General features: G+C 49.9%; 1 protein-coding gene across 3 annotated transcripts in view; it reads left to right on the forward strand.

Annotated features, from left to right (window-relative positions):
• Arhgef10 (Rho guanine nucleotide exchange factor 10) overlaps positions 1 to 22,581 on the forward strand; it is a 116,913-nt gene that overhangs the window by 38,870 nt on the left and 55,462 nt on the right. For all 3 annotated transcript variants that reach the window (XM_085844133.1, XM_085844135.1, XM_085844134.1), the window contains 7 exons: positions 4,660 to 4,737; positions 4,973 to 5,152; positions 6,934 to 7,050; positions 8,605 to 8,697; positions 11,416 to 11,586; positions 12,942 to 13,087; positions 14,627 to 14,802. In XM_085844133.1, the coding sequence (XP_085700259.1) occupies positions 4,660 to 4,737; positions 4,973 to 5,152; positions 6,934 to 7,050; positions 8,605 to 8,697; positions 11,416 to 11,586; positions 12,942 to 13,087; positions 14,627 to 14,802 (961 nt within the window). The remainder of the gene's footprint in view (positions 1 to 4,659; positions 4,738 to 4,972; positions 5,153 to 6,933; positions 7,051 to 8,604; positions 8,698 to 11,415; positions 11,587 to 12,941; positions 13,088 to 14,626; positions 14,803 to 22,581) is intronic.

Here is a 22,581-nt window from a genome sequence, read left to right on the forward strand (position 1 = left end):
ATACACATAGACTCACACACTCACACTCTGTCAAACACACATATACACATACACACACTCACATATGCAGTCACACACACACACATTCACACTCACTGTGAGGCGTAGACAGCCTGGGAGCTGCCTGCTTCATTACCACTACCTCGTTAGTCCTGAGGCTGGATGCATATGTCCTTAAAAGCCCCCTCTGTCTGTGTGCATTTCCCAGAGAGAAAGCTGGCCACTCAGCAATCTGAACTTATAGAAAAATCTGATTTTATGTTCCAGTTTCATCACAGGTCTGCCTAAAGCCTTGTCTCGTGGCCAACAATATACAGTACTAAGTTGCAGGGTTAGAGCTGAGAAAGGCTAGAGGGTATCTAAGAGCTAACAACTGGGGATGTAACCTGAGTTGCTGGCCAGCAAACAGTTGATGTGGATTGTCACAGGAACCCAGAACTTTCTCTCTGTTACTGTGGCTCCCCCACCTCACCTAAGTGGGGAGTTATAGCATGGAAAGGCTTACCAACATCATTCCTGACGCATTCTGGCCTTAACTGTTTCCAGCATTTGACCGTTTATAGGATCTCAGCCGGGTACCGGGGAACAAAGATCTGAATGATACCCGGATCATGTCCTCCGTCAACATTCCTATGCCAGAAAGGAAGTTCAGAGGAGATGCTGTCAGTGGCAGGAGGAGGGGCAGTTCCAGAGGAGGCAGGGCTAGGCATAGATTCCTAGAGGTGGGAGGTTGGAAAGAACCAGAGGTAGACATTCCGCATATGCCATCCAAACCAAAAGAATAGGCTGGGCTGGACAGCGCTGGTGGGGGCGACCATAAACAGGGAAACAGTGCGTGTGATAAAGTAAGCAGGGATGTGGCAGGTCTTGAGACCGTGGACGGGGGGTGTGTGGAGATGAGGTACTGAATTTCGGTGTCTGGTGTGTGAGGAGACAAAGGGTACAGGTGTGTGAGCTGTATTTGGGTGGAGTGGTGTGCGGTGTGTGCAGTGACAGGTGTGTGGGGTAGACGGAGATAGTGAGCAGGGGTGTAAGGAAAGAGTGGGCAGAAGTGCCGTGTGTGTGAGGAGAGGCTGATACTGCACAAGGAAGCAATGGCCAGGAGCATAGCCAGGCATCTTGAAGACACCCACCGAGGAGATTCTGGTTTCATTAATTTACTTATTTGCATTTTATTTGTGTGTGTGTGTGTGTGTGTGTGTGTGTGTGTGTGTGTGGTTTGTGTGGGGTTAGAAGGAAGTTGTCAGGAGTCAGTTCTCTCAACTCAGGTTCTGCTGACAGAACTCATGTCTTTGGGCTTGCACAGCCTGTGCTCTGACCTGCCGAGCCATCTGGCCAGCCCACTCGGGATTTTAAACAAGAGGTACCAATACCTCCACAATCCCAGCAGCCTCTTGGGTACTTGTGGTTAACAGGACAGGGAATGAAGGTGGAGGCGCTCTGTGGGTCACACAGGTTAGGGAGAGACATCTCTGCATCAAGTCCATAGACCTGAATCCCACCTTTATGTCCTGCCCTTATATCCTGGCCACAATAGTTGAATTTAACCCCAGTGTGGCCTGGAGGTCTCACTTTCCACGTGAGTGAGGAGTTTAGTGCTGCGTCAGACCTGGAGCCAGGGCTCTTGGAGTCCTGCGTCCATTGTTCAGCTGGCTTTCCTACCGTCTCGATCACGTCTATTATTTTTCCTCCTGGCAACTGAGTTCTCCTTGAGAGTTATGTCCTTAAAGCTTAAACTGGGGGTGCTGGCACTTTTGTATTCTCTTTTTTTTCCTTTTCTAAAATGGAAAGAAGGTAGTTTAAGTAACCAGAAATGCTATATGTTGAATATTCTTCTTCTTAAGCCCTGTTTTGGGAGCACAGCCTTTATTTATATTTTTCAAATTGGTGCAAACTATTGAAAACTATTTGCATCCCGAGGGCATCGAGTCTCATCAGACGACCCCCCCCCCCTCCACCACCACCCCCAGCACCTCAGACATGGACAGAATGGTCCGGAGCCTCTTCAGACTCAGGTGACTAATACTCACTGTAGTCTGGTTTCCTCAGCGGGTTCTTAGGATGATGTTAAGTCACTGACGTTGGATCTTCGGCTCTTGGGGTGACATTCTGTCACTGACTTTGGAGCTGCAGCTCTTGGATGACATTCTGTCACTGGTTGCTCTCACACCACTCCTTTCTGGACATTGCCATTTGATGCATCAGTTCTAACAGCCTAAAAAGGGATGTCTCCCTCAGCGCCAAGGAAGTCTTCCTGAGGGAGTGGGATTTTGTAGGCTGGCCACCTTATACCAATTTCCGGTCTTGACTAAGGTGTTATCTCAGGGTCTTACATTATATTTGTGTGACTCCTTAGGTTAGCCCGTGGGTAATGTTACTCCCCAGGGTAGGGTCTGAGCTTCTGAATTTTGGCAGAGACAGTTGCCTGGATCTACCAGCAGGAGGGTGCTCTAGAGTACAGAACTGCTCAGGCTGTTCCTGACAGTGAACTAAGGGAGTGGAAATGGCCTTGTGGCCACTGAGAGTGTTTCTTCTCCCCGCTGCGTCTCTCTCTCTCTCTCTCTCTCTTGTTTTTCGAGACAGGGTTTCTCTGTATAGCCCTGGCTGTCCTGGAATCCACTTTGTAGACCAGGCTGGCCTCGAACTCAGAAATCCTCCTGCCTCTGCTTCCCGAGTGCTGGAATTAAAGGCATGCGCCACCACCGCCTGGCACATCTTTATTTTTTTGAGGTGGGTTCTTGATTTGTAGGCAAGACTCTCAGGAACTCTCTAGGTAGCCAAAGCTCGTAGTTAGCCCTCCTGCCTCAGCCTCCTGATGACTGGGGTTAAGGTTTAAGCCACCAAGCTCAGTGTTCACACATCTTTTTAAAAATACAACACTTGGTGAGAGAGCTCAGTTGGTCAAGTGCTTGTTGCACATGCGTGAACACTTAAGTTTGGCCCCCAGAATCTGTGTAAAAGTGCCAGGGTGTGCAAGTAGACCGCTATGGCTCACTGGCCAGTAAGCCTAACTGGTGAGCCACAAACCAGCAAAAGATCTTGTCTCAAAAAAGAAAAAAAAAATCAAAGTGCCTGGTTGATCTCTGACCTACACACACACACACACACACTGTTCACACACACACACACACACACACACACACCCCTACCTTTTTATATATCCTAGGAAGGCTTACTGTAGAGTTAGTTTTGTGGGTTAAATAAGTAGTCCTTTTCCTAAGAGAGCAATGGCTGTCTTGTGAATGTTTCATAAATCATGGTCAAAATCTGAACCACAGGAACTTTCTGCATGGAAGTGTTTCTCAGACCACTAGGTGGCACTGCTGCATTCTCCAATAATGTCACTGCCTAGAGAGTGCTGCTGTGAGTCAGTGGGTACGTGATGTGTGTACACACGTCCACATCATGTGTAGTGATGATGATGTATGCAGAAATGCATGTGTTGAGCATGTGTATGTTTGAGAGTTTTGGCTTAAGGGCAACTCACCTGTGGATTATGCCGTATGTTCTGTTTGTTGGCAGTTGATATTTGGTAGGGGTGTACTTGGGGCAATGGCAGTAGCAAATGCTGTGTCTGGCATCTTGCAGACATGTTATAACCGCATGCTAGTACATTAGCAATGGGAAGTCAGAAACTGCCGTGTGTTCAATGCAGGCATCTCATATGCAGGTTTTCACCCCTCTCAGTGACAGGAGAGACTTAACCCTGCCTAGGTAGGTCTCAGCAAAACACAGCCTGTTCTTCCGCCTCCCATCAGCATTTGTGCTCAGCTCTAACTGAAGAACGGTGGCTCTCTGATTGCTGTTGCCAGTAGCGTTATTTGGTTGAGACTTAAGCTCTTTTTGCCTTCAATTTTTAGATTAAACATCACGTCTCTTTCTATTGAGACACAAAACCCGATTGACTGATTCAGACCACTGATGTTGTATAAGCCAGCGAGCTTGTTTCTCTTGCTACAGTTTTATTTGCCCTGACATAGTTATAGCTCATATGTATATTTTTAAAGATTTATTTATTAACTATATATATATGTGTACACACACACACATATATAAATATATATATAAATGGTTTGCCTGCATTATGCCTACAGGCCAGAAGAGGGCACTAGATCTCATTATAGATGGTTGTGAGCCACCGTGGTTGCTGGAAATTGAACTCAGAATCTCTGGAAAAGCAGCCAGTGCTCTTAAACTCTGAGCCATCTCTCCAGCCTGTTTAATAAGCTCTTCAGTTTATAATCTGAGGTTTAAAAGGTGACCGTTGTATCAACAGAGAAGTGTCTAATTATTAACACTTCACTTAAAACATTTCCTCAAAGATGTCCTTTAATTCTTAATTCTATTTTTTAATAATATTTTTTCTTTTTTTTTTTGTTTTTGTTTTTGTTTTTGTTTTTGTTTTTGTTTTTGTTTTTGAGACAGGGTCTCATTGTATAGCCCTAACTGGCAGGAAACGCTTTATGTAAATAAGGTTGTCCTTGAACTCACAGAGATCCACCCACCTCTTCCTTTCCAGTGCTGACTAAATTCACACACTACCACATTTGGCTAAAAATGTATTTTTCTTTAAATCAACAAGCTTTAACATAGAAGTAAAGTTTATCTGTGTGTATTCTGAAACACTTTTCCACCATCTTACTTTCAAATTTCCGACAGGTTGTAAGAAGATACATTCTGGGCTCCATTGTTGAGAGCGAGAAGAACTACGTGGATGCTCTCTGGAGGATTTTGGAGGTACGGAAGCATGGTGCGCACACGTCATGACCTTTTCTTACCCATTGTACACAGTTTAGTTGTGTATGTTTTGTAGGTGTTTGTGACCCAAAACATACAAGTCTGAGAAATCCTCCCCAGAGTGTAAATGTTGTGACTGTGTGCCGGTGGTGAAAGTCACGTGATTTGTTTTGAAGCGAGAAGAACTCTTCTGCCACCCTGGGTGACTGACCATTGACACTTGTTTCTGGTGCAGCAATATGAGAAGCCGCTGTCTGAGATGGAGCCTCGGCTCCTGAGTGACAGGAAGCTCAGGATGGTTTTCTACCGCGTCAAGGAGATCCTACAGTGTCATTCCATGTTCCAGATTGCGCTGGCCAGCCGCGTGTCCGAGTGGGATGCCGTGGAAACAATCGGTGATGTCTTCGTGGCCTCGGTAATCATCCAGCAGACACCATTCCCCCCACCCCCACCCCACCTGAAGTGCCATGGGTTCGGAACACGAAGCCACGTGCCCTTTTCAGGGTGCTATCACTTCCCAGAACTCCATGGCCCATAAGGGTGCGTGCTGATGTGTTGGCATCCTGACCCAGTTTATACCTTCAGGAAAGGAGCAGGGACCCCCTTTCTCAGGGGACAAGGTAGACTGAACAGAGGTTCCGGACAAAAGACAAGTCCAGAAAGGGTTAAGTGTACATGTTGTATCAGGTTTTGGTTACATAGTCATTTAACTAAGTCATACATTTGGTTGTACCATCGTTGTACATCAGCTTTTGTGCTGAGCGAGAGAGCCCTGCCTGTTGAGTTGTAGCATCTCTGAAGTAGCGCATACTCTGTCTACACAGTATGCCTGGTGACCATATAAAACATGAGGCAGAAAACACCAGGTTGTTCCCCTCAATCTTTGCCCTGGATGTTTTGTCCTGTGGATATAGGATTTGGTCCTGTACGTGACAGGGGACTGTGATGCTGAGACAGCATGCAGGTGACATTTCCTGGGAGCAGAAGCAGTTGCCCAGAGGCCAAGGGCACAGCATTACCATGTCACGGATTTGAGGTAGTTTTAGTCTTTGCTCTTCACATGGGTCACGCACAGTGTGTGTTGTTCACCTTTCAGTCTAGATGTCAAAGGCTGCAGATGGAGCAGATTAGCTCTGTGCTTGTGTGAGGTGATGCTGTCAACAGGACAGAAGCATGAAGATCTGTTGGAAAGGACTAGGCTACTTAAATAATGCTGCACTAGTAACATAGCAGACTTATGAAAGTTACTTTTATTTGTGTGTTTCTAAAGTACATTTTATTTATTTACTGTGTATGCTGAACAGCACACACGTGGAGGTCAGAGGACAAGTTTCTGTAGCCAGCTCTCTTCCTCCACTGTGTGGGTCTTAAACTCAGGACCATGTGGGACTGAACTTAGCTTGTCAGGTCAGCACCTCTACCCCCCGAGTCATCACATTGGTGGTGTTATATTTTTTGAGACAGACTCTTGCTTTGTATCCCAGGCTGCCTTTGAACTCTTGGTATCCTGCCTCAGCCTCCTAAGCATGATGCTCCCAGGCTCCTTTTCCATGTAGTTTGTGCAAATACTTGATGAAGTGGGCAAAACCAATTGTATAAGTTTCAACATCAATATACAGGCACATGCACACACGCACACAAACACACACATGCATGCATGAACACACATGCACACACACACACACACCCATTACCCCCTCCCCTCCAAAACAAAAGAAGTTTAGCTGCAAGTTGGGGGTGGGGGTGGGGGCTCAGTCCTGTCCTGCCTGGTTCTGCATCCTGAAGCCTTTGCATTTACAGGAGAATAGGGAATGTTAATATATAGTGTCAGGTGTCAGTTCTCTACCTGTGCAAGGGGACCACTGTACCCTGTCTTTTCAAAGGTAGTTTGTACCCTCAAGGGAAGCTGTTGGGGCCACTGGGTAATGAATGACCCCTATTCTCTTGGAAGCTATATCTGCCAAGGAAGCTTGGAGATGGCTGTCTGCTGTCCCATGCAGTCTGGGGTATTTACCACTCAAACTCCAAGTGCAGGGATAGGTGCATTGGGGTCAGCCCATGATTTCCCACCAGGCAGGCATCAAGTACCCCATGAGGACATAGGGAGAAAGAGCTCCTGCAGTCATAGCTGTCGCTGTGTGAAACACTGCAAGGGGTGGGTTTCAAACCATGAGTTTTCCATTCCCTGTGCTCCAGTTCTCCAAGTCCATGGTGCTGGATGCTTACAGCGAGTACGTGAACAACTTCAGCACGGCCGTGGCTGTCCTCAAGAAGACGTGTGCCACAAAGCCTGCTTTCCTTGAGTTCTTAAAGGTAAGCACCCTCTCCCTGCTTTGGCTTTAACCCTGTCTCATAGCATGTCTCCTGTCAAAGTACCTTGGAAAGAACCTGGACGGAGCCCTGCCTGGAGTGTACGATGTTGCTTATTGGAGAGAGTCAACACTGTTAGGTCCCTGGGTATCTGTGTCGATGAGTGGAGGTTCAGGGGCTCTAGGCTGGATCATAGATTTTTGAAGGAACTTTTGTTTGCCTGCCTTAAACGTGTATTAATATGGATATAGACGTTAAAGGACATTCGATCGGAACCCACATACCTGAGCCTCCCATCCCAGCTTGGCATAGAGAGTAACAGTAGCCCACTACCAGCCCAGCCCAGTCTAGATGTCGGGTTGGGAATGATGCTCTTTTCTGGGACAGAGCAGGTAGACAAGACCTGGAGAGGCTGACCCTGTGAGGTGTGAGGAGGAGCCTGTGTTGGCCATGTGGAGCTTGTGCCTCCTGATGTCAGAGCCGAGAGCCTCTACTGCCTTCTTCCATCCCACCACTGAGAGAGGTCCTATGGTGACTGCTGGTCTGCAGGCAGGACTCGGAGGCCTGGATGTGAGAGAGCCTGGCTGAAGCTGTTGCCACCGAACCATATTAAAGTCCCCTTTAAGCCCCTCCCTGGCCTGTCTGCTCAGGCTCATTTGAATTAGAAAGCCTTGGAACACAGTGTGTTCTTGGTGCTTGGAACTGTGTTTCTGGGAATTTCTGCTACATGGGGTGAGCTGTCACAGGGCAAGTGTCCTTGCCAGCACTGACGTTGTATTTAAGGTGGGATAACTCCCTCCTTCCTTTCCACTGCACACAGCTCAGGTCCCTGCTGTTCCACGGGGCAAGGACAGCTATTCAGAGATTAAATATCCCTTGTGCTTTGCAGAAGCTAAGCTGTGCCCTTGAGCTGTGACATCATTCCTTTCCTTGAAGGAAACGGAGACATTACCGAGTTAAAAATTGATTTCCTCTGAGGGTTTTGTCAGGAACTCGATGATGGGTATAAACTGTGGCGTTGCAGTGGCCACAGTCCCTGCTGGCCTCCCCGGGGCAGGTGACCTTGAGTCTAGGCCTAGCCAAGCCTTGCTGTGCTCTGTGCAGTGACCTTCACTACGCAGGCTTATTACACAGAGATGTACCAGATGTAGCCCCAGAGTCAGGACCTCAGGTGGCCCCAGGCGGTCGGGTACTGACATCTCCCTGCATGCTCAGAGATGTTGGTCAAGGTGACTGACAAGGGCTGGGTGGAACTTTCTCTCTGAAGCAGCATAAGGGGCCACAACCTCCCCTGGAGCAGTCCGACTAGCTTGGAACCCTAAGAATGCGGGGGAAATATAGCAGGGCCTGAGTTATCCAGGTAAGGCCCCTTCTCGGGGCCAGCAGCAGCAGCGAGTCCTCCTTGGAACTGGGGTAGAAAGTATTTCCCAGACACTTGGAAAGTTTCCTCCTGGCAGAGCTAAAAAAAAAAAAAGGTGAAGCAGGGACGTTGAGCAGCCTGTCCACACAGCCAGGCTGAGCCACTACCTGCCCTGAGCCTGCCATTCTTCCCTGCAGCTGTGCCAGGATTCCAGTCCAGACCGAGTCACACTCCACAGCCTTATGATGCGGCCCATCCAGAGGTTCCCACAGTTCATCCTCCTACTGCAGGTATGTTGAGGCATAGGCCCTGAAGGGTCTCTCCTTGCCTCTCCTTCATCTGCCTGCCCCTGCCCCCTCCCCTCCTCACAGGGGACAGCAGGCCACAGTCACCAGCAGCCACAGAGCCTATGGAGACCAAAGAAGTGGGGAACTGGACTGAAGGAGGGTCGTGGGCTCCCTTGTTGGTTCTGGGAAGCAAACGGGGTCCTCTTAATCAGCCCTGTCAAGTGTTGCCGCTCTTCTTGACTGCACGTGCCGCGTTCACATTGTTATCGTCGGTCCGTGCTGCCTGCAGCACTTACCAGGAGCTTCCTTCTCTGGCCTTTGTAAGGTTTCAGTGGCCAAGGCCCATTCTTCAGCTCCCCCTCTCTAGTTCAGTGTCTCCCCTCGGTCCCCAGCAATTTCCCGACACTTGCAGCACCATGCTTTGTCAAGCACCTGTACTATTTTAAAAGAAACCCTTTCCTCCATGTAGTTGGTCTCTGGGGTGAGCTTAGAGCACAGTGCAAGAGACCCTATAAAGCAGGCTGTTGGTGGGGTCTGTCATCCATTTGCAGAGCACAAGCAGAGGAGACTGGGTGAGATGAGAAGGTCTTGGGCCTTTTGGAAGTGGGTGTGCATCATCCCTTCTTCGACAGAGTCAGCCTGTCTTTGTACCCAAGAGCCAGGCACTGGCTGCCTCTCTCTAGTGCAGTGAATCTTCCTCCAGTAGAAGGCTTGGATTCTGCTGGAAGTCCATGCGGGAGCTGTCTGAGCTGCATCTTCTCATGCACTGTGTCTTCCGCATCAGCACCCGCATCTGCATCCTTAACCTTCCTGTCAAGTTACAGAGGTCTTCTGTGCTTGAGCCTCACAATCCAGCCTTTGCCAGCTTCAGGCTTTTCTAGTCCTGCCTTCACGGGATTGAAGACAGTTGGCATCTCTTCACTTAGCTGACTTGAGGAAATGATGTAGCCGGCCCATTTGATCCCCTGCATCCTCCCTCCCCTCCCCCATGACAGCAACAAGCTTGTTTCTCTTTCTCATCACTGAAGGAGGAGTTTCTTCTTCTTCTTCTTCTTCTTCTTCTTCTTCTTCTTCTTCTTCTTCTTCTTCTTCTTCTTCTTCTTCTTCTTCTTCTTCGTCTTCGTCTTCGTCTTCTTCCTCTTCCTCTTCCTCTTCTTCCTCCTCTTCCTCCCCTTCCTCCTCTTCCTCCTCTTCCTCCCCTTCCTCCCCTTCCTCCCCTTCCTCCTCTTCCTCCTCTTCCCCCTCTTCCCCCTCTTCCTCCTCCTCCTCCTCCTCCTCCTCCTCCTCCTTTTTTTGGATTTCAAGACAGGGTTTCTCTGTATAGCCTTGGCTGTCCTGGAACTCACTCTGTAGACCAGGCTGGCCTCAAACTCAGAAATCCGCCTGACTCTGCCTCCCGAGGGCTGGGATTAAAGGCGTATGCCATCATGCCAGGCCCATCAAGAGGCTCATAGGTCATATTATTTACAGCTATGCAGCAGGTCAGAACACTCAGGCTGGTCCTGAACTCATTTCATCTCAGCCTCTAACTCTTGCTCCCCCTACCGAGGCTTCTGGCTGGGATGGCATGTGTCACCACAACTAGCACTGTTTCTAGCTTTTGCTTTAGAGCAGAAAGTCTGGGACTCTCCAGAGGCCACTGTGGGGTTATTGATTGGGTTTCAGGTGTCAGGAGGCCCAAGGAGTAAAAGACGGTTCAGGGCATGGCCTGTCGGTAGATCAGTAGAACACACATATTTATCAGTGTCTACAGCCTTTGGGTGGCATGGGTTATGGTACCACAGAACAGTTGTTGACAGTAGCTTCCGAGATGTCCATAACGAGAATAATGCAAACATTTGAACTATTGTGAGCATCACCAAACGACACATGGAGACTCAGTGTGTACGTGTTGTTGGGAAAACTCCCTATGGATCTGGTGGATACAGCACAGCAGCCTCAGCCTGCGAAAGGCATGTGCTCTGAGCAGCAGAGAGAAGTGTGGGCATAGCTGTGTGGTCTCATGCACCGAGACCTCTTCCTCCAGCTCAGGGCCTTTGCACACAGACCCTGCTGGGTGGGTTGACCTTGCGGGCATAGAACCTGTACTATGCACAATCTTCCTAATGCTGTGACCCTTGAATGCAGTTCCTCATGTTGTGGTGACCCCAACCATAAAATGATTTCCTTGCTACTTCATAACTGTGATTTTTCTACTGTTACAAACATAACATAAATAGCTGATGTATGACCCCAAGGGGGTCACGACCCACAGGCTGAGAGCCACCCGTATAATGGAGGCCACAGTAGCATATTTAACACTGCTGGGGAACTTCTGTGAACAGGTGGCTTTGCCCGACACTAATAGAAGATGCAGTTTGCCCACTCCATCCTGGCCACTGTTGGCTTTCTGAGGTGGTGGCATGCTTCTATGCCAGGGACCCACACTATCTAATCAATCTATCTATCAATCATCTATCTACCTGTCTGTCTGTCTGTCTGTCTGTCTATCTATCTATCTCATCAGACTGTAAGGTATTAAGCTCGTTTGTTTTTACAGGAAGAGCTGACTGGATGTTGAGCCAAGTGTTGAGATGACTCTTACCCTTCTCCCAGTCCCGACTCCCCTCCAGAGGTGGCTGGCATCCCATGTCACTCTAGCTGCCGGACAACGTGGTCAGACAGACGGTTGGGGTCAGAGGCATCCTTGCTGACCACCCATACTCTGCCTCCTGCTCACAGGACATGCTGAAGAACACAGCCAAAGGACATCCTGACAGGCTGCCCCTTCAGATGGCGCTGACGGAGCTCGAGACCCTGGCGGAGAAGCTGAATGAGAGAAAAAGAGATGCCGACCAGCGATGCGAAATCAAACAAATAGCAAAAGCCATAAACGAGAGATACCTGAACAAGGTCCAGAGAGATGTTCCTCATCTGCTCCGCTAACTGGGGTGGCCGGGGCCCGGAATGCCTGGGAGTGTGTGCAATGCCTTGGCCTCTGTCCACTTGTTTTCTTAGGAAAGGGACTCAGTGAGTTGGTAGCTCCCCACTTGGATCCACGAATCCCCCAAGGAGGTTAAAAGGCCACTCAGCTTTACTTACAAAAGTCTCACATTTTGTTTTAGATAGCTGCTTTGTGTGGCGCCGCACAACAAAGAGCCCTCCTTGGCCAGGCCGGGCTGAGTGACTTTCTCTCTACAGAAGGATTTCTTTTTTTTTTAATTAATTAATTAATTAATTAATTAATTTTGGTTTTTCGAGACAGGGTTTCTCTGTGTAGCCCTGGCTGTCCTGGCACTCACTTTGTAGACCAGGCTGGCCTCGAACTCAGAAATCCGCCTGCCTCTGCCTCCCGAGTGCTGGGATTAAAGGCGTGCGCCACCACGCCCGGCCTACAGAAGGATTTCTTGCGGCATACCACAGACCTGCCACGTTTGTCTAAGGCCCCGTCAATGGGGGAGGAGTCAGCCTACATGTAGGAGCTGTGCTGACATGTACATGTGTTAGTTCATTTTCTGTTCGGTGCGGGAGTGTCCTGCTTGCTGATGATGTCAGTGGTTAAGGGGCGTGTCTCTGACCCTCAGTGACATGATGGAAAGTTTTAGAGTAGAGAATTACAGTCAGCTGTGTTCTGGGCATAATTTGTGTCATTTAGAGTTGGGTACCCGCCCCCCTTCCGTGGTGCTTGATGTGAGAGCGCCCCAGGAAAGAAGGTGTGTGGACCGCAGTCTAGTGGCACTTAACTCATGCACCTGACCTTGATCCTGTGCACAGGGCATTAAAGGCCAAGCTATGAAGTCAGTGGCTAGGAAGGGAGTTAGGCAGCCAGGCATGGCTCAGAAGGCGGCTGGGACCATCTGGGGCAAGGGCGCCGTGTTTCCTGTTAGGAGCATGAAGTGACAGTGACATTCTGTGGTACCGATCAAGGTAGAGCATCCTTCCAGGAGCTGATGGGCTTCTCCTTGGTTTGACATAGAGCGTGGCAGACAGTAAGAAGTCCACGTATAGCCTCTGGGGGTGTAGCTCGGTGGTTGAGCTCATGGGTAGGCACGCATGAAGCCCTGGGCTTGTTCACCATGAGCGGCAAATCTGCCACAGAAAATTGGGTCTAGATGCAGCTTTACCTTTGCTTCAGAGTCAGCTGGTAAGTGAGCTCACCTCCCAGCGCTGATGACTGTTCGAAGCTCGGGCACTGGGGAGCCCCCGTTCCCTTCTCCTTTGCGGAAACCTGGGTGGGTGACCTCTCTGGTGTCCTTTTGAACCTCCAGCTCCTCAGCAGTGGAAACCGGTACCTCGTCCGGTCCGATGATGTCATCGAGACGGTTTACAATGACCGGGGAGAAATCGTCAAGACCAAGCAACGCCGGATCTTCATGCTGAATGACGTGCTCATGTGTGCCACCGCCAGCTCACGGTAAGGACGAGACTGTGTCCCGTGTCAGCCTCACAGCGACACGCTGTGTACATCGGAGAATGGGAGGGAGGCCGCATTCACGCTCTCACCTGAGCTCAGAACCTTAATAATAAGAGGACACCCATTACAGGTTTTTGTGATTACCGTCAACGTTAGTATTTATTTATTTTTATGTCTGTTTATTTATTTTGCCGTGCTGGGGGTGGAACCCAGAGCATTATTCATGACAGACAGACTCAGGGACTGAGCTGCAGCCCCAGCTCTGTGAGCTGAGTTTTAAATCCTGTGGGTCCGTGGGTCTGCCGGCGGAAATCAGGCGCCATCCAGGTGATCTCAGGAAGGCTGGTGCTGGGCTGGCCCCGAACAGAGTGTTCTCACTCCCTGTCACCTGGGGCTCTTTGTTGTCACATAGCTGACTCTCCAAATATACCTCTGATAGATATTTTTCCTTTGGATCTGTCCACACTTAGTCCCCATTAGTTCTTTCCCTCAGTTTGGCGTGAGAACGGTTCCTTGGTGCATAGCTACTGAGCTAAGCTGAGGAGATCTGGGAGGGCAGGATCCTCTAGGGTAGGTAGCGTGGAAGAGAACCAGTCTTGTATTAAACGCAGTGTCCTCCGTGTTTAACGCTGCACCCTTGGTGCTTTCTCGGATAGCATGGGTTGCTGTGGAGCCAGCGCCCTTAGCTGGCGAGCAGCTTCTGCTGGCTTGCGATTGATAAACCTTCCGTAGCACAGGATGGACGAGCAAGAGTGCCTGCGCCATGGAAGGTGTGTGCCATGGTATGGGGGGGGGGGTTATCCCTCCTGGAGAGCAGGCTGGGGACCATGCAGCCACCCACCTCTATCACCTGACACTTTATTGCCACCATGGCTCTTGTGAGTAGGGGGTCACCTTTCTCCAACTACCACAGGATTTGGGCAGAGGATATGTGGGGTGACTCTTGAGAGCCAGAGTCACTCCACTCACCAAGCCTCTGACTCGTGGTCAGCAAATGAAGGACGGTGACCACGAGGGTCAGGGTGGCCAGGCAGAGGCTGTGTGCAAGGCTGTCGCTGTGTGTGCGCATAATTACTTGAGTTGCAGGCTGGGCAGCTCCTCTGGTCACAGGTGTGTGTGTTTCTCTGTGTCCGTGTTCCACGTTATGGTCAAAGAAGAGAAGACTTAGGTTTTTGTTTCACCTCTGTATACTCGGCCAATGCTTTAGTCGTGGAGTGTGAGCTGTGACTTTGGTTTATTGATGTGGTTGTAAAGTAACTGCATAGGAATAAGGGGGGAAGCTGGAGTCAGATCAGAGAACGTCTCTGCACACTTGGGATAGTTTATCCAGAATCCTCGGACACTGTGGCCATGAGTTCACAGGTCTTGGTGGAATTGTACAGAGGATTTCCCCTGCCCTTCCTGCTGGAGGTCTTAGCTGGAGCCAGTGACTGCTGTTTGCATGAGGATTCTGAGCTCCATGACAACTAGATGGCTACTCCAGGCTGCCTGAGGGACCGTGTGGTAATCCATAAAGTGACAGGCTTCTGTTTGCTCTAGGAACTCACATGAAAGCCATGCCGTGATGAGCCAGAGGTACCTGCTCAAGTGGAGTGTCCCTCTAGGACACGTGGATGTGATTGAGTACAATGGAGGCTCTGGCGCCGGGGAGCACAGTCGGCACCACGCTACACACTCACCTGAGAGCCTGGCCGTGGTGGCCAATGCGAAGCCACGTAAGTGACAGCCCTGCTCGCGGTCCTGTGGGCAGCACAAGCCTGGCCCCAATTCCCCACTGGAACTGGGATGGCGCGTCTGTTGGGACAGCTCAGTCTGTCAGTCTGTCTGTCTTGACATGGCAGAGCCCTGTGTCTGCGTCTCATTGGTCGAAGGTGGTATGGGAAGACCATAGGCAGGCTCTGCTCTCTGCTGCCTGTCTCCTCTTTTCCTTGGTTCTCCACAATGAGCTCATGTGTGTGGCCTTCACAGTGAGTGACTCAGCACTGCACAGTGGAGGGACAGCAGTGCTGTGGGTGACTCAGCACTGCACAGTGGAGGGACAGCAGTGCTGTGGGTGACTCAGCACTGCACAGTGGAGGGACAGCAGTGCTGTGGGTGACTCAGCACTGCACAGTGGAGGGACAGCAGTGCTGTGGGTGACTCAGCACTGCACAGTGGAGGGACAGCAGTGCTGTGGGTGACTCAGCACTGCACAGTGGTTGCAATTGTTATCACTGGTCACCATTTGGCCTGGCGATTTTGATCTGAGAGCAGGAGCCATTGCCGTTCCCGCTCTGCCTGTTTAAACCGGAAGAAAGACTAGCTAGATTTAATTCCATCGGTGACCTCTGCTTCCCGACCGATTAAACCCGTGAACGGGAACGCTCCATAAACCTTAACAAGCGTTAACTTTCAGGTTAATTTGTTTCTGACACATTCAGAAGCACGAAAACCTACACTTAACTCGCTCAGCCTTTTGGTTGGACATGAGCACTTAGGAAAAATCCCTTCTGCTCCTCTAATTCCCAGAATGTTAGGCCATTCAGCTCAGTCATCGCCTAGTAGGCTGGCTCTCTGAACACAGTATTGGTCATCGCCTAGTAGGCCGGCTCTTTGAACACAGTATCAGCTATTAGACTCTTGAATGTGCCCCCACTTAAAGCAAGATGCACCTTTATCTAGACTCTCAGCTAGAACTGAAATACCACGGGCAGCCTAGAGCATCCCAGAGGATTGCAGGGAGATGAGCAGCGTGAAAAGGGAGGGAAGAATGGAGGGAGGGGACGCAGGAAGGGAATGTCTTTCTAAATTGTTACAATTCATTGCAATTTTATCCAAGGGGAAACTGAATATCTTTCTAGGCTGCCGCGAGAACACCCATTAAGTTACTCAGGAGTGTCTATTGCAGGTTGTGTTGGGCCTCTGTGAACAGTGATGGGTGCTTTATACTGCAGTCAGTCCTAAAGTGTGTTTGTAGCCAGGGTTGATCCTCAGTATCCAGACAGCCACTGATGACACTGATCCAGAGTAGACGCACAGACTTACATTTTTTTTTTTAAAAGCATCTTTCTGTTGGTGACTTGTACTAGGCAAATGGAGAATGGGGTTAGGATCAGTAAGAAACCTTAAGAAAAAATACAAAGCAGAATGGCTTGACCAACTCCCGTGGAAGGAAAAACCGGAAAAGGATTCGTTCTCTTGGAGGCCTGTGTGTTACTGTGACCTTTGCATCCCAATTTCTGTGCAAAGCTGAGTCATCCCAGACAACCACCACTCTCCCATAGCACTGTGAAGGCCACAGCAGGTGCTAACCACAGGAAAGTGAGGGAAAGAGGAGCCAGCCAGCGAAGCAGAGCACAACAGAGCCGGGCTTGCCTACTGTTTGAGGGTGAGGTGTGGGGTTAGAGGCTGAGTGTGGAGCAGCTCCAAAGGAGCTACTCCCCAGGAGAGGGGTGCTGTCCTCATGCTGAGCTCAGAAGCATTGCTGTATGTCCTGTTAAGAAGAACCTGTTCAGGCGCCAATCTGTAGTTGTAAGCCGCCTGAGGCCTACATGAACCGGGTACTCCTGGAAGGCAGGCTAGGGGTGAAAGAGAGACTAGACCGCAAGAGAAATAATGAAGCCAAGACAAATTTTCTCTGATCAAGGCCTGCAAGTTTACTAAGAGACTGTGCTTAAAAGGGGGAAGGCCCATCCTCCTCCCCCCCCCCGCCCCCCCCGCCCCCGGCCAGTCCATCCTTGGTGCCTGTCACCAGCCCGAAGATGCAGCACAACATGGATGTCTCAAAGGTGTCTCAGCAGGCAGCAGGATCTCGGAGAAGAGCAGGGCAGTTGACACCTCAAAAGAAGCCAGCCGAGGTGGAAAACTGCACCGCAGGTGGCCCCACCTCAGTGGCAACAAGGTCTGCACCAGCCCACTTCAGGCTGAGGGAGGCTACAATGTGGGGAGTCCTTGGAGACCTGCAGACCACACTTTGCAGGCCGATGTTGATCTCCTGTCTTTAAGGAAGCCCAGAGATTACCTCGAAATGGCAGCTTCTGACAGCAGCTTTGCACTCTCTTCAGCAGCGAGGCAGTTGTTCCGCCTTCTAAAAGTTTGCTCTGCTTCTCACTGTGGGTGCGCCCATGCCTTGGCATGGCACATATCGTTGTCCTGCTGCTGATATTGGTGGAGTGCCATGCCCTTTGAGGTGGTGACTTAGTGGGCGTGTGACTTCGTCTGTTAATGTCTCCCTTGATTAGCCTTTCCTCATCCCCCAGCTTTACAGCATGCGTTACAGATGGGATCTGCAGGACGAATTAAGGACCCTGTCATCCCCAGGGGGCACTTCAGTTTAATGATGTGGTATTGTTGTTCATGTTTATTTATTATGAACCTGTGATGAACCAAGTGCTGGTTCCTACAAGCTGCAAGTGAATGTGGCACAGACCAGGCTATCCTGAAGAAAATGTAGGAGCAGACTTTCTGAGGGTTCTTCAGATTGAGGTGGGCACCCTGACTCACCCTTGCATGTGTGCCCTTGGCTGGTGACCCGTTTGCAGCTGTCCTGGCCTGGGTACTCGTGAAGGAGCCATGGTTGCGGGGTGACTGCAGAGTCCAGCCAGCCAGCCCTGGGGTCCATGGGAGACTAGCCCTAGGATGCCCCTTCTCTCTTTGGAACACGGAACTGGAGAAGGCCCCTGCTATCTCTTGTTGCTTGAGATGCAGCGAGTCCCACATCTGAGAGGCATACACAGCAGCGATGACTAAATCTTGAAGGGCTGTGTGAGTGGCATGCCTCCCAGGCTGTCCGTACTCCCTTGCTGAGGTTTAATGGAATGCCAGCTATATCTAAAGTGTCAAAGGTGGTGCTTTGATGTTGCCTACATGTAAAGCGAAGTGCACAGAGCAGCCAAGTTGGTTAGGCAGCCATCATCACAGACAGGAACAGGTTTACTCTTCTTCGTCTTGAGGGTTAGGCATTTAGGACTTGTTGCTGGGTCAGATGGCTCAGCAGGCACTGATCACCAAAGCCTGAGTGGCCTGCGCGTGCTCTCTGCTGCTCACATGGTGGAAGAGAGAATCCATCCCTTCAGGTCGTCCTGTGTGCATGCAGACGTCAGTAATGGGCATCTTTCTGCACTTGAGGGGTTTGCTACTGCTGCTGCAGGCTCTGTCTAACAGTAGATACTGGGAAGGGGCTGGACTGGGTGGGTCTAGATCCACCTCACAGCAGGGGCAGCCTGTCTTTAGGATCCATTGAGCAGCCCTCCAGTCAGTCACACCAGCTGCAGGCTGAACTGGTAGTCAGAGGTCCCCGAGTCTCCCCTGTGCTTCCTTTAGAGTTTTGGCCTCTGTGTGTTCTTTCCCCTTTCCTGGGGCCTGTTATCTCAGGATGTTTCGAGAAGCTGGGTAGAAGTTCTTGTTCCCATTGAAATCATACGACTTTTGTGCTGTTTTGAACGACTGTAACATTCAGCTCTGGAAGCTTGGTCTGCTGTTTTGTGTTGGAGGCAGAACGTGGGTGTCACTGCCTAGCAACCAGTGCTGAGGAAGGGTGAGGCTGTGCCAGCAGAAGCAGCAAGGAGCTGCCCCGACACAGCTCCAAGCACCCAGAAAGCAGGCTTCAGATGGAGGCAGGGCATGAATGTTAGTCGTATTGGGTTTCCATGATGGACTTTGCCTATAGAGAGGGGTCTGGGAACCAGTGGCCTGGGCTCCTCTGGGGACCCATGGGTTGGGTTAAGCATTCAGATCTCCTGAAATGACTTTGGAAAGTGTGTACTTTCCTGAGGGCAGTTTAAAGTGTTTTACTGACTTTTCAGACTGTAGCTCATGGTTGGGAAGAGAAAGGTGGTGAGCCATCTGTTGGGTAACCTGCCCCTGTGCACACTGGTAACAGACCCAAGAAGCGGGTCCTCATTTTCTGTGTCAGATGGTTATCTTGTATTGGCTTACCTAGCACATGGTCCACAGGTGTCCTGGGGACTCAGGTCATGTAGAATCCCACTTGTCTTTCTGGTGGTCCCCATCAAAATAAGAACACATCCCCTGGTGTTACATCTGCATTCTTGCTGTATTTAACATACCCATGTCAGATGATATGATAATTTGACATCTGAACCCAAAACACAATGATTGAACAAGATCCCTAGTGTTTCCATCTCCTAGAAAATTGTTTTTCAACTTGTGATTAATATGTGATAATTAGAAATGTTTGTGGGGCACAGAGTGACATTTTGGTCCTGACAGAACACATCCTGACTGATCCGAGTACTTAATGCCACCACCTCCTTGCTATTCCTCTGCATCTGGAGCTTCCAGCTGTCCACAGGTTGCTGTAAACTGTAGTCAGTTACACTGCCTAGCGCTTTGTCTGCACCTATCTGGAGCCCCCTCTTCAATCTCCTCTCCTCTCCCCACTCCCAGCTGTGGGAGTAACTATTCCGCATACGGGCCCTCGTCTTGCCTTTCTCACATGGTGTTTATCTTTCTGGGTCTGACTTATTTCATTTAGCACAGTGTACTCCGGTGCCATCCAGTTTGCCACAGATGGCAGGACTCAATGCTCTGTTACTGGGTGTAATTTTCCATTGTGTGTACCACATTCTCATTGTCAGCTCTGTCTGCTGATGGACACCGCAGTTGATTCTGTGTCAGGTGCTTGTGACAAGGGCTGAAATCAGCACAGGTGTGCCTGACACCCCCACTTCCCCCCATTTATTCCCTGAGATACAGGCATGTGGAGTGTTTGTTCAGGGTTTTCTGCAAAGCCTCCCTACTGTTCTCTGAGGGTGGCTCTAAGATCCCCATGAGCACCAAGTGATAATTCCCCTTTCTCTGAGTTCTTGCCTGTATTTGCTTTTTTTTTTCTTTGATGATAGCCATTCTCACTGGTATGAGGTGAGGTTTGATGTGGCTTTCCACAGTGCACATGGACTTATTGGGCATTTGCATGTCTTACTCTTAGACATGTCTGTTAAGATTATTTGCCTGTTTTTAGTCGGGTTTCATTAGAAATGGCAGATGCTGGCCCTTTGTCACATGTTAACTCGCAGGTCAGGCATTCTTATGTCTTCCAAGGCTCATCAGCCAATTGCTCCTTTTGTAGTGTAGAAACGGCTCAGTTTGATACAATGCCATTCTCCGGACCTTGATTTGTTACCTCACCCCACACAGAAGCCAGATGGGAACCCTGGATTTTGCTCTCAGCAAGCAGCCAGGTATCAGATGCTTTAACCCAAGGAAGGGGACCTTTGAGGAGGCGAGAACAGGGACACAGCCTGGAGCTGGTTGCTCTATCAGAGGACAGCAATTCCTCCCAGTTCCTGATGGCTCTTGGGAGATGGAGAAACTCAGAGGGAGTGCTGCGAAGAAATGTTTGCCCTGAGGTAAGGTTGGTGGCTGCTGCAGGAGGCAGCACCTGGGAGCCTGTTCCTACTGGAACTGACTGCTTTCCTCCACTCCAGCTCCTGCATCCCCAGATTTACAACCCAACCCCTGTAGAAGAGTCTCAGCCTGGTTATGGGAAACTCTCTGCCCCTGACACCCCTCAGCCAACGTCTGGGACAGTAAGTGGTTCAGTTTCCAGACTTGGCAAGGGTCACATCGGCATCTCCCACACTCCCCAAGGTATTGTAGATGTCCTGGCTGTTGACATAGCCACACAGCCCCTTCCTTGTTTGTCACATTAGATTCCATTCAACTTACTCCCTGCATTTCCTGACTAGTTCTAGGGATTTCCATAGAAACGGGGAGGGGGGAGGGGGGCGGAGGCAGTGCAGTGCAGGAGGCCGTGTCTGTGAGAAAGCCCAGGAACGACATGGAGCAACTGTGTGCCAGCCACTGGCAATAGAGAGTCGGCCCACAAATCTAAAATTCTTGCAATTTGTCACAAGGTAGCTGGAAACCAGCTCTAACAAAATTTCTGACTATGGATTTTGACTTGATAAAGTTTAGGCTAGAAAGCAAGAACAGTTTTCTGCACAGAGTAGCATGTGAGGGTGCTCTGCTCCAAGGTCTACTGGTTTTAGTTTTCACCTTGAGCAGAGGTGCTAGGCTTGCTACCCGTCACTGGGATCTTTCATGGTTCCTCTGTGTCCCCACCATCTGCTGCCAAGGCTCCGGTGGCACTTGTTACGTTTTCCTGTGTTGGAGGGAGGTGGGTGCACCCCTTGTGGTCTCCTTATAAAGTGGCCTCTCTTCCTGCCCTAGGTTCACATCAGTGATGGTTGTGTGTGGATGTGTGCGCGCACACACAGTTTTTCTTTCTTTATTAAATATTTTTAAGCTGAGGAGATGGCTAAAGTGCTTGTTGTGTAAGGTGGAGCCATGATACAGCCACATTGTCTCTTCCCCGAGTGGGCAGGACAAGGCTGGCAGTGGGCTGTGTCCCCATATTTCTTCCCTTCTGAGGAAGGTCTCCAGGTGTGTGAGGTGAGGTAAACAGCCTTACCTTGGATCCTCCTGTCTCTGGTCACCTCCTTGCCCTCCAGAAGTCTCTGCTCAAGACTCTGCCTGGGCCACCCACCACTTGTTCTCCTTGGAGGGAAATGGACACCAGAGGAAGAGCCTAGGTACAACCTCCAGCTTGAAGGGATCCAAGAATGGCTGGTCTATGTAGAAACATTTTTCTCTGCTTAAACATGTGGCTCTCTCGCAAAGGGAGTGGGAGGGAGAAATGTTTTCTTTCCAAATCCAGACACCAATGGCATATTCTTGACATGCTCAGTTTAGAAACACTTGCCAGGAAGTTGGTGTCCCTTCTGGTTCTTGGATGAGAAGTGAGGAAGCTGGAGCCGAGTCCCTAGACCGACCGCCGGGTACAGACCTGCCTCCATTATGCAGACGTCCTCTGTGTGACAGTTGTCATGCACAGTGGCCTAAGGTGTGACTGTGACCAGTGGGGGCACTCGCCCTCAAAGGGTTCACCAAGTGAACAGCAGTACAAATGAAACTATACTGTTTCGGAGCTAAAACTGGGGACGGGGTTGTGGTAAAGGAAAAGAACAGTGGTGGAGAACAGAGCAAAGAGAGCCAAGACAGGGTGCGAGGGGTTTCGTGATGGGAGTCATTTTGTGGGCCCTGGAGCTATTCCTGGGCTTTGAACTAACTGGAGAAGTCAAAGTTTATTAGTAGTTATAAATCTAATGTAACGTAGTTGCTGATGGATCAAGGAAGTGGATGTAGCATTTATAGCATCACTGCAAGCCAGCGTGCACCATTTGTTCTCAAAAGTTTACCCAGTGAAAGCAATAGATGGGTTACCAGGTAAAAATATTTGGGTTTGTAAACATAAAGAAAAATGCAGACAGTGTGCACGTAGATACACCTAAGACATTTACTGCATCGGTTGAAGGCACTAGTGATAAGTTCAGAGTCGCCAGCGTTCCTCGGTGTTGCTTGAAGAAAGGAAATAAAGGCCCTTTCCCTGGAGGAGTTCAACCAAGAGTGAGCCCACGTTAGAGTTTCTTCTGCCTCTTTGTAGCTAACAGTCTCTGCCTACAATTGTCTGTTGTAAGAATCTGAGTCTGTGC

This window comes from Mus caroli, unplaced genomic scaffold, assembly GCF_978045245.1.
Source record: "Mus caroli unplaced genomic scaffold, Mus_caroli_1 scaffold_10, whole genome shotgun sequence".
Taxonomy (NCBI): domain Eukaryota; kingdom Metazoa; phylum Chordata; class Mammalia; order Rodentia; family Muridae; genus Mus; species Mus caroli.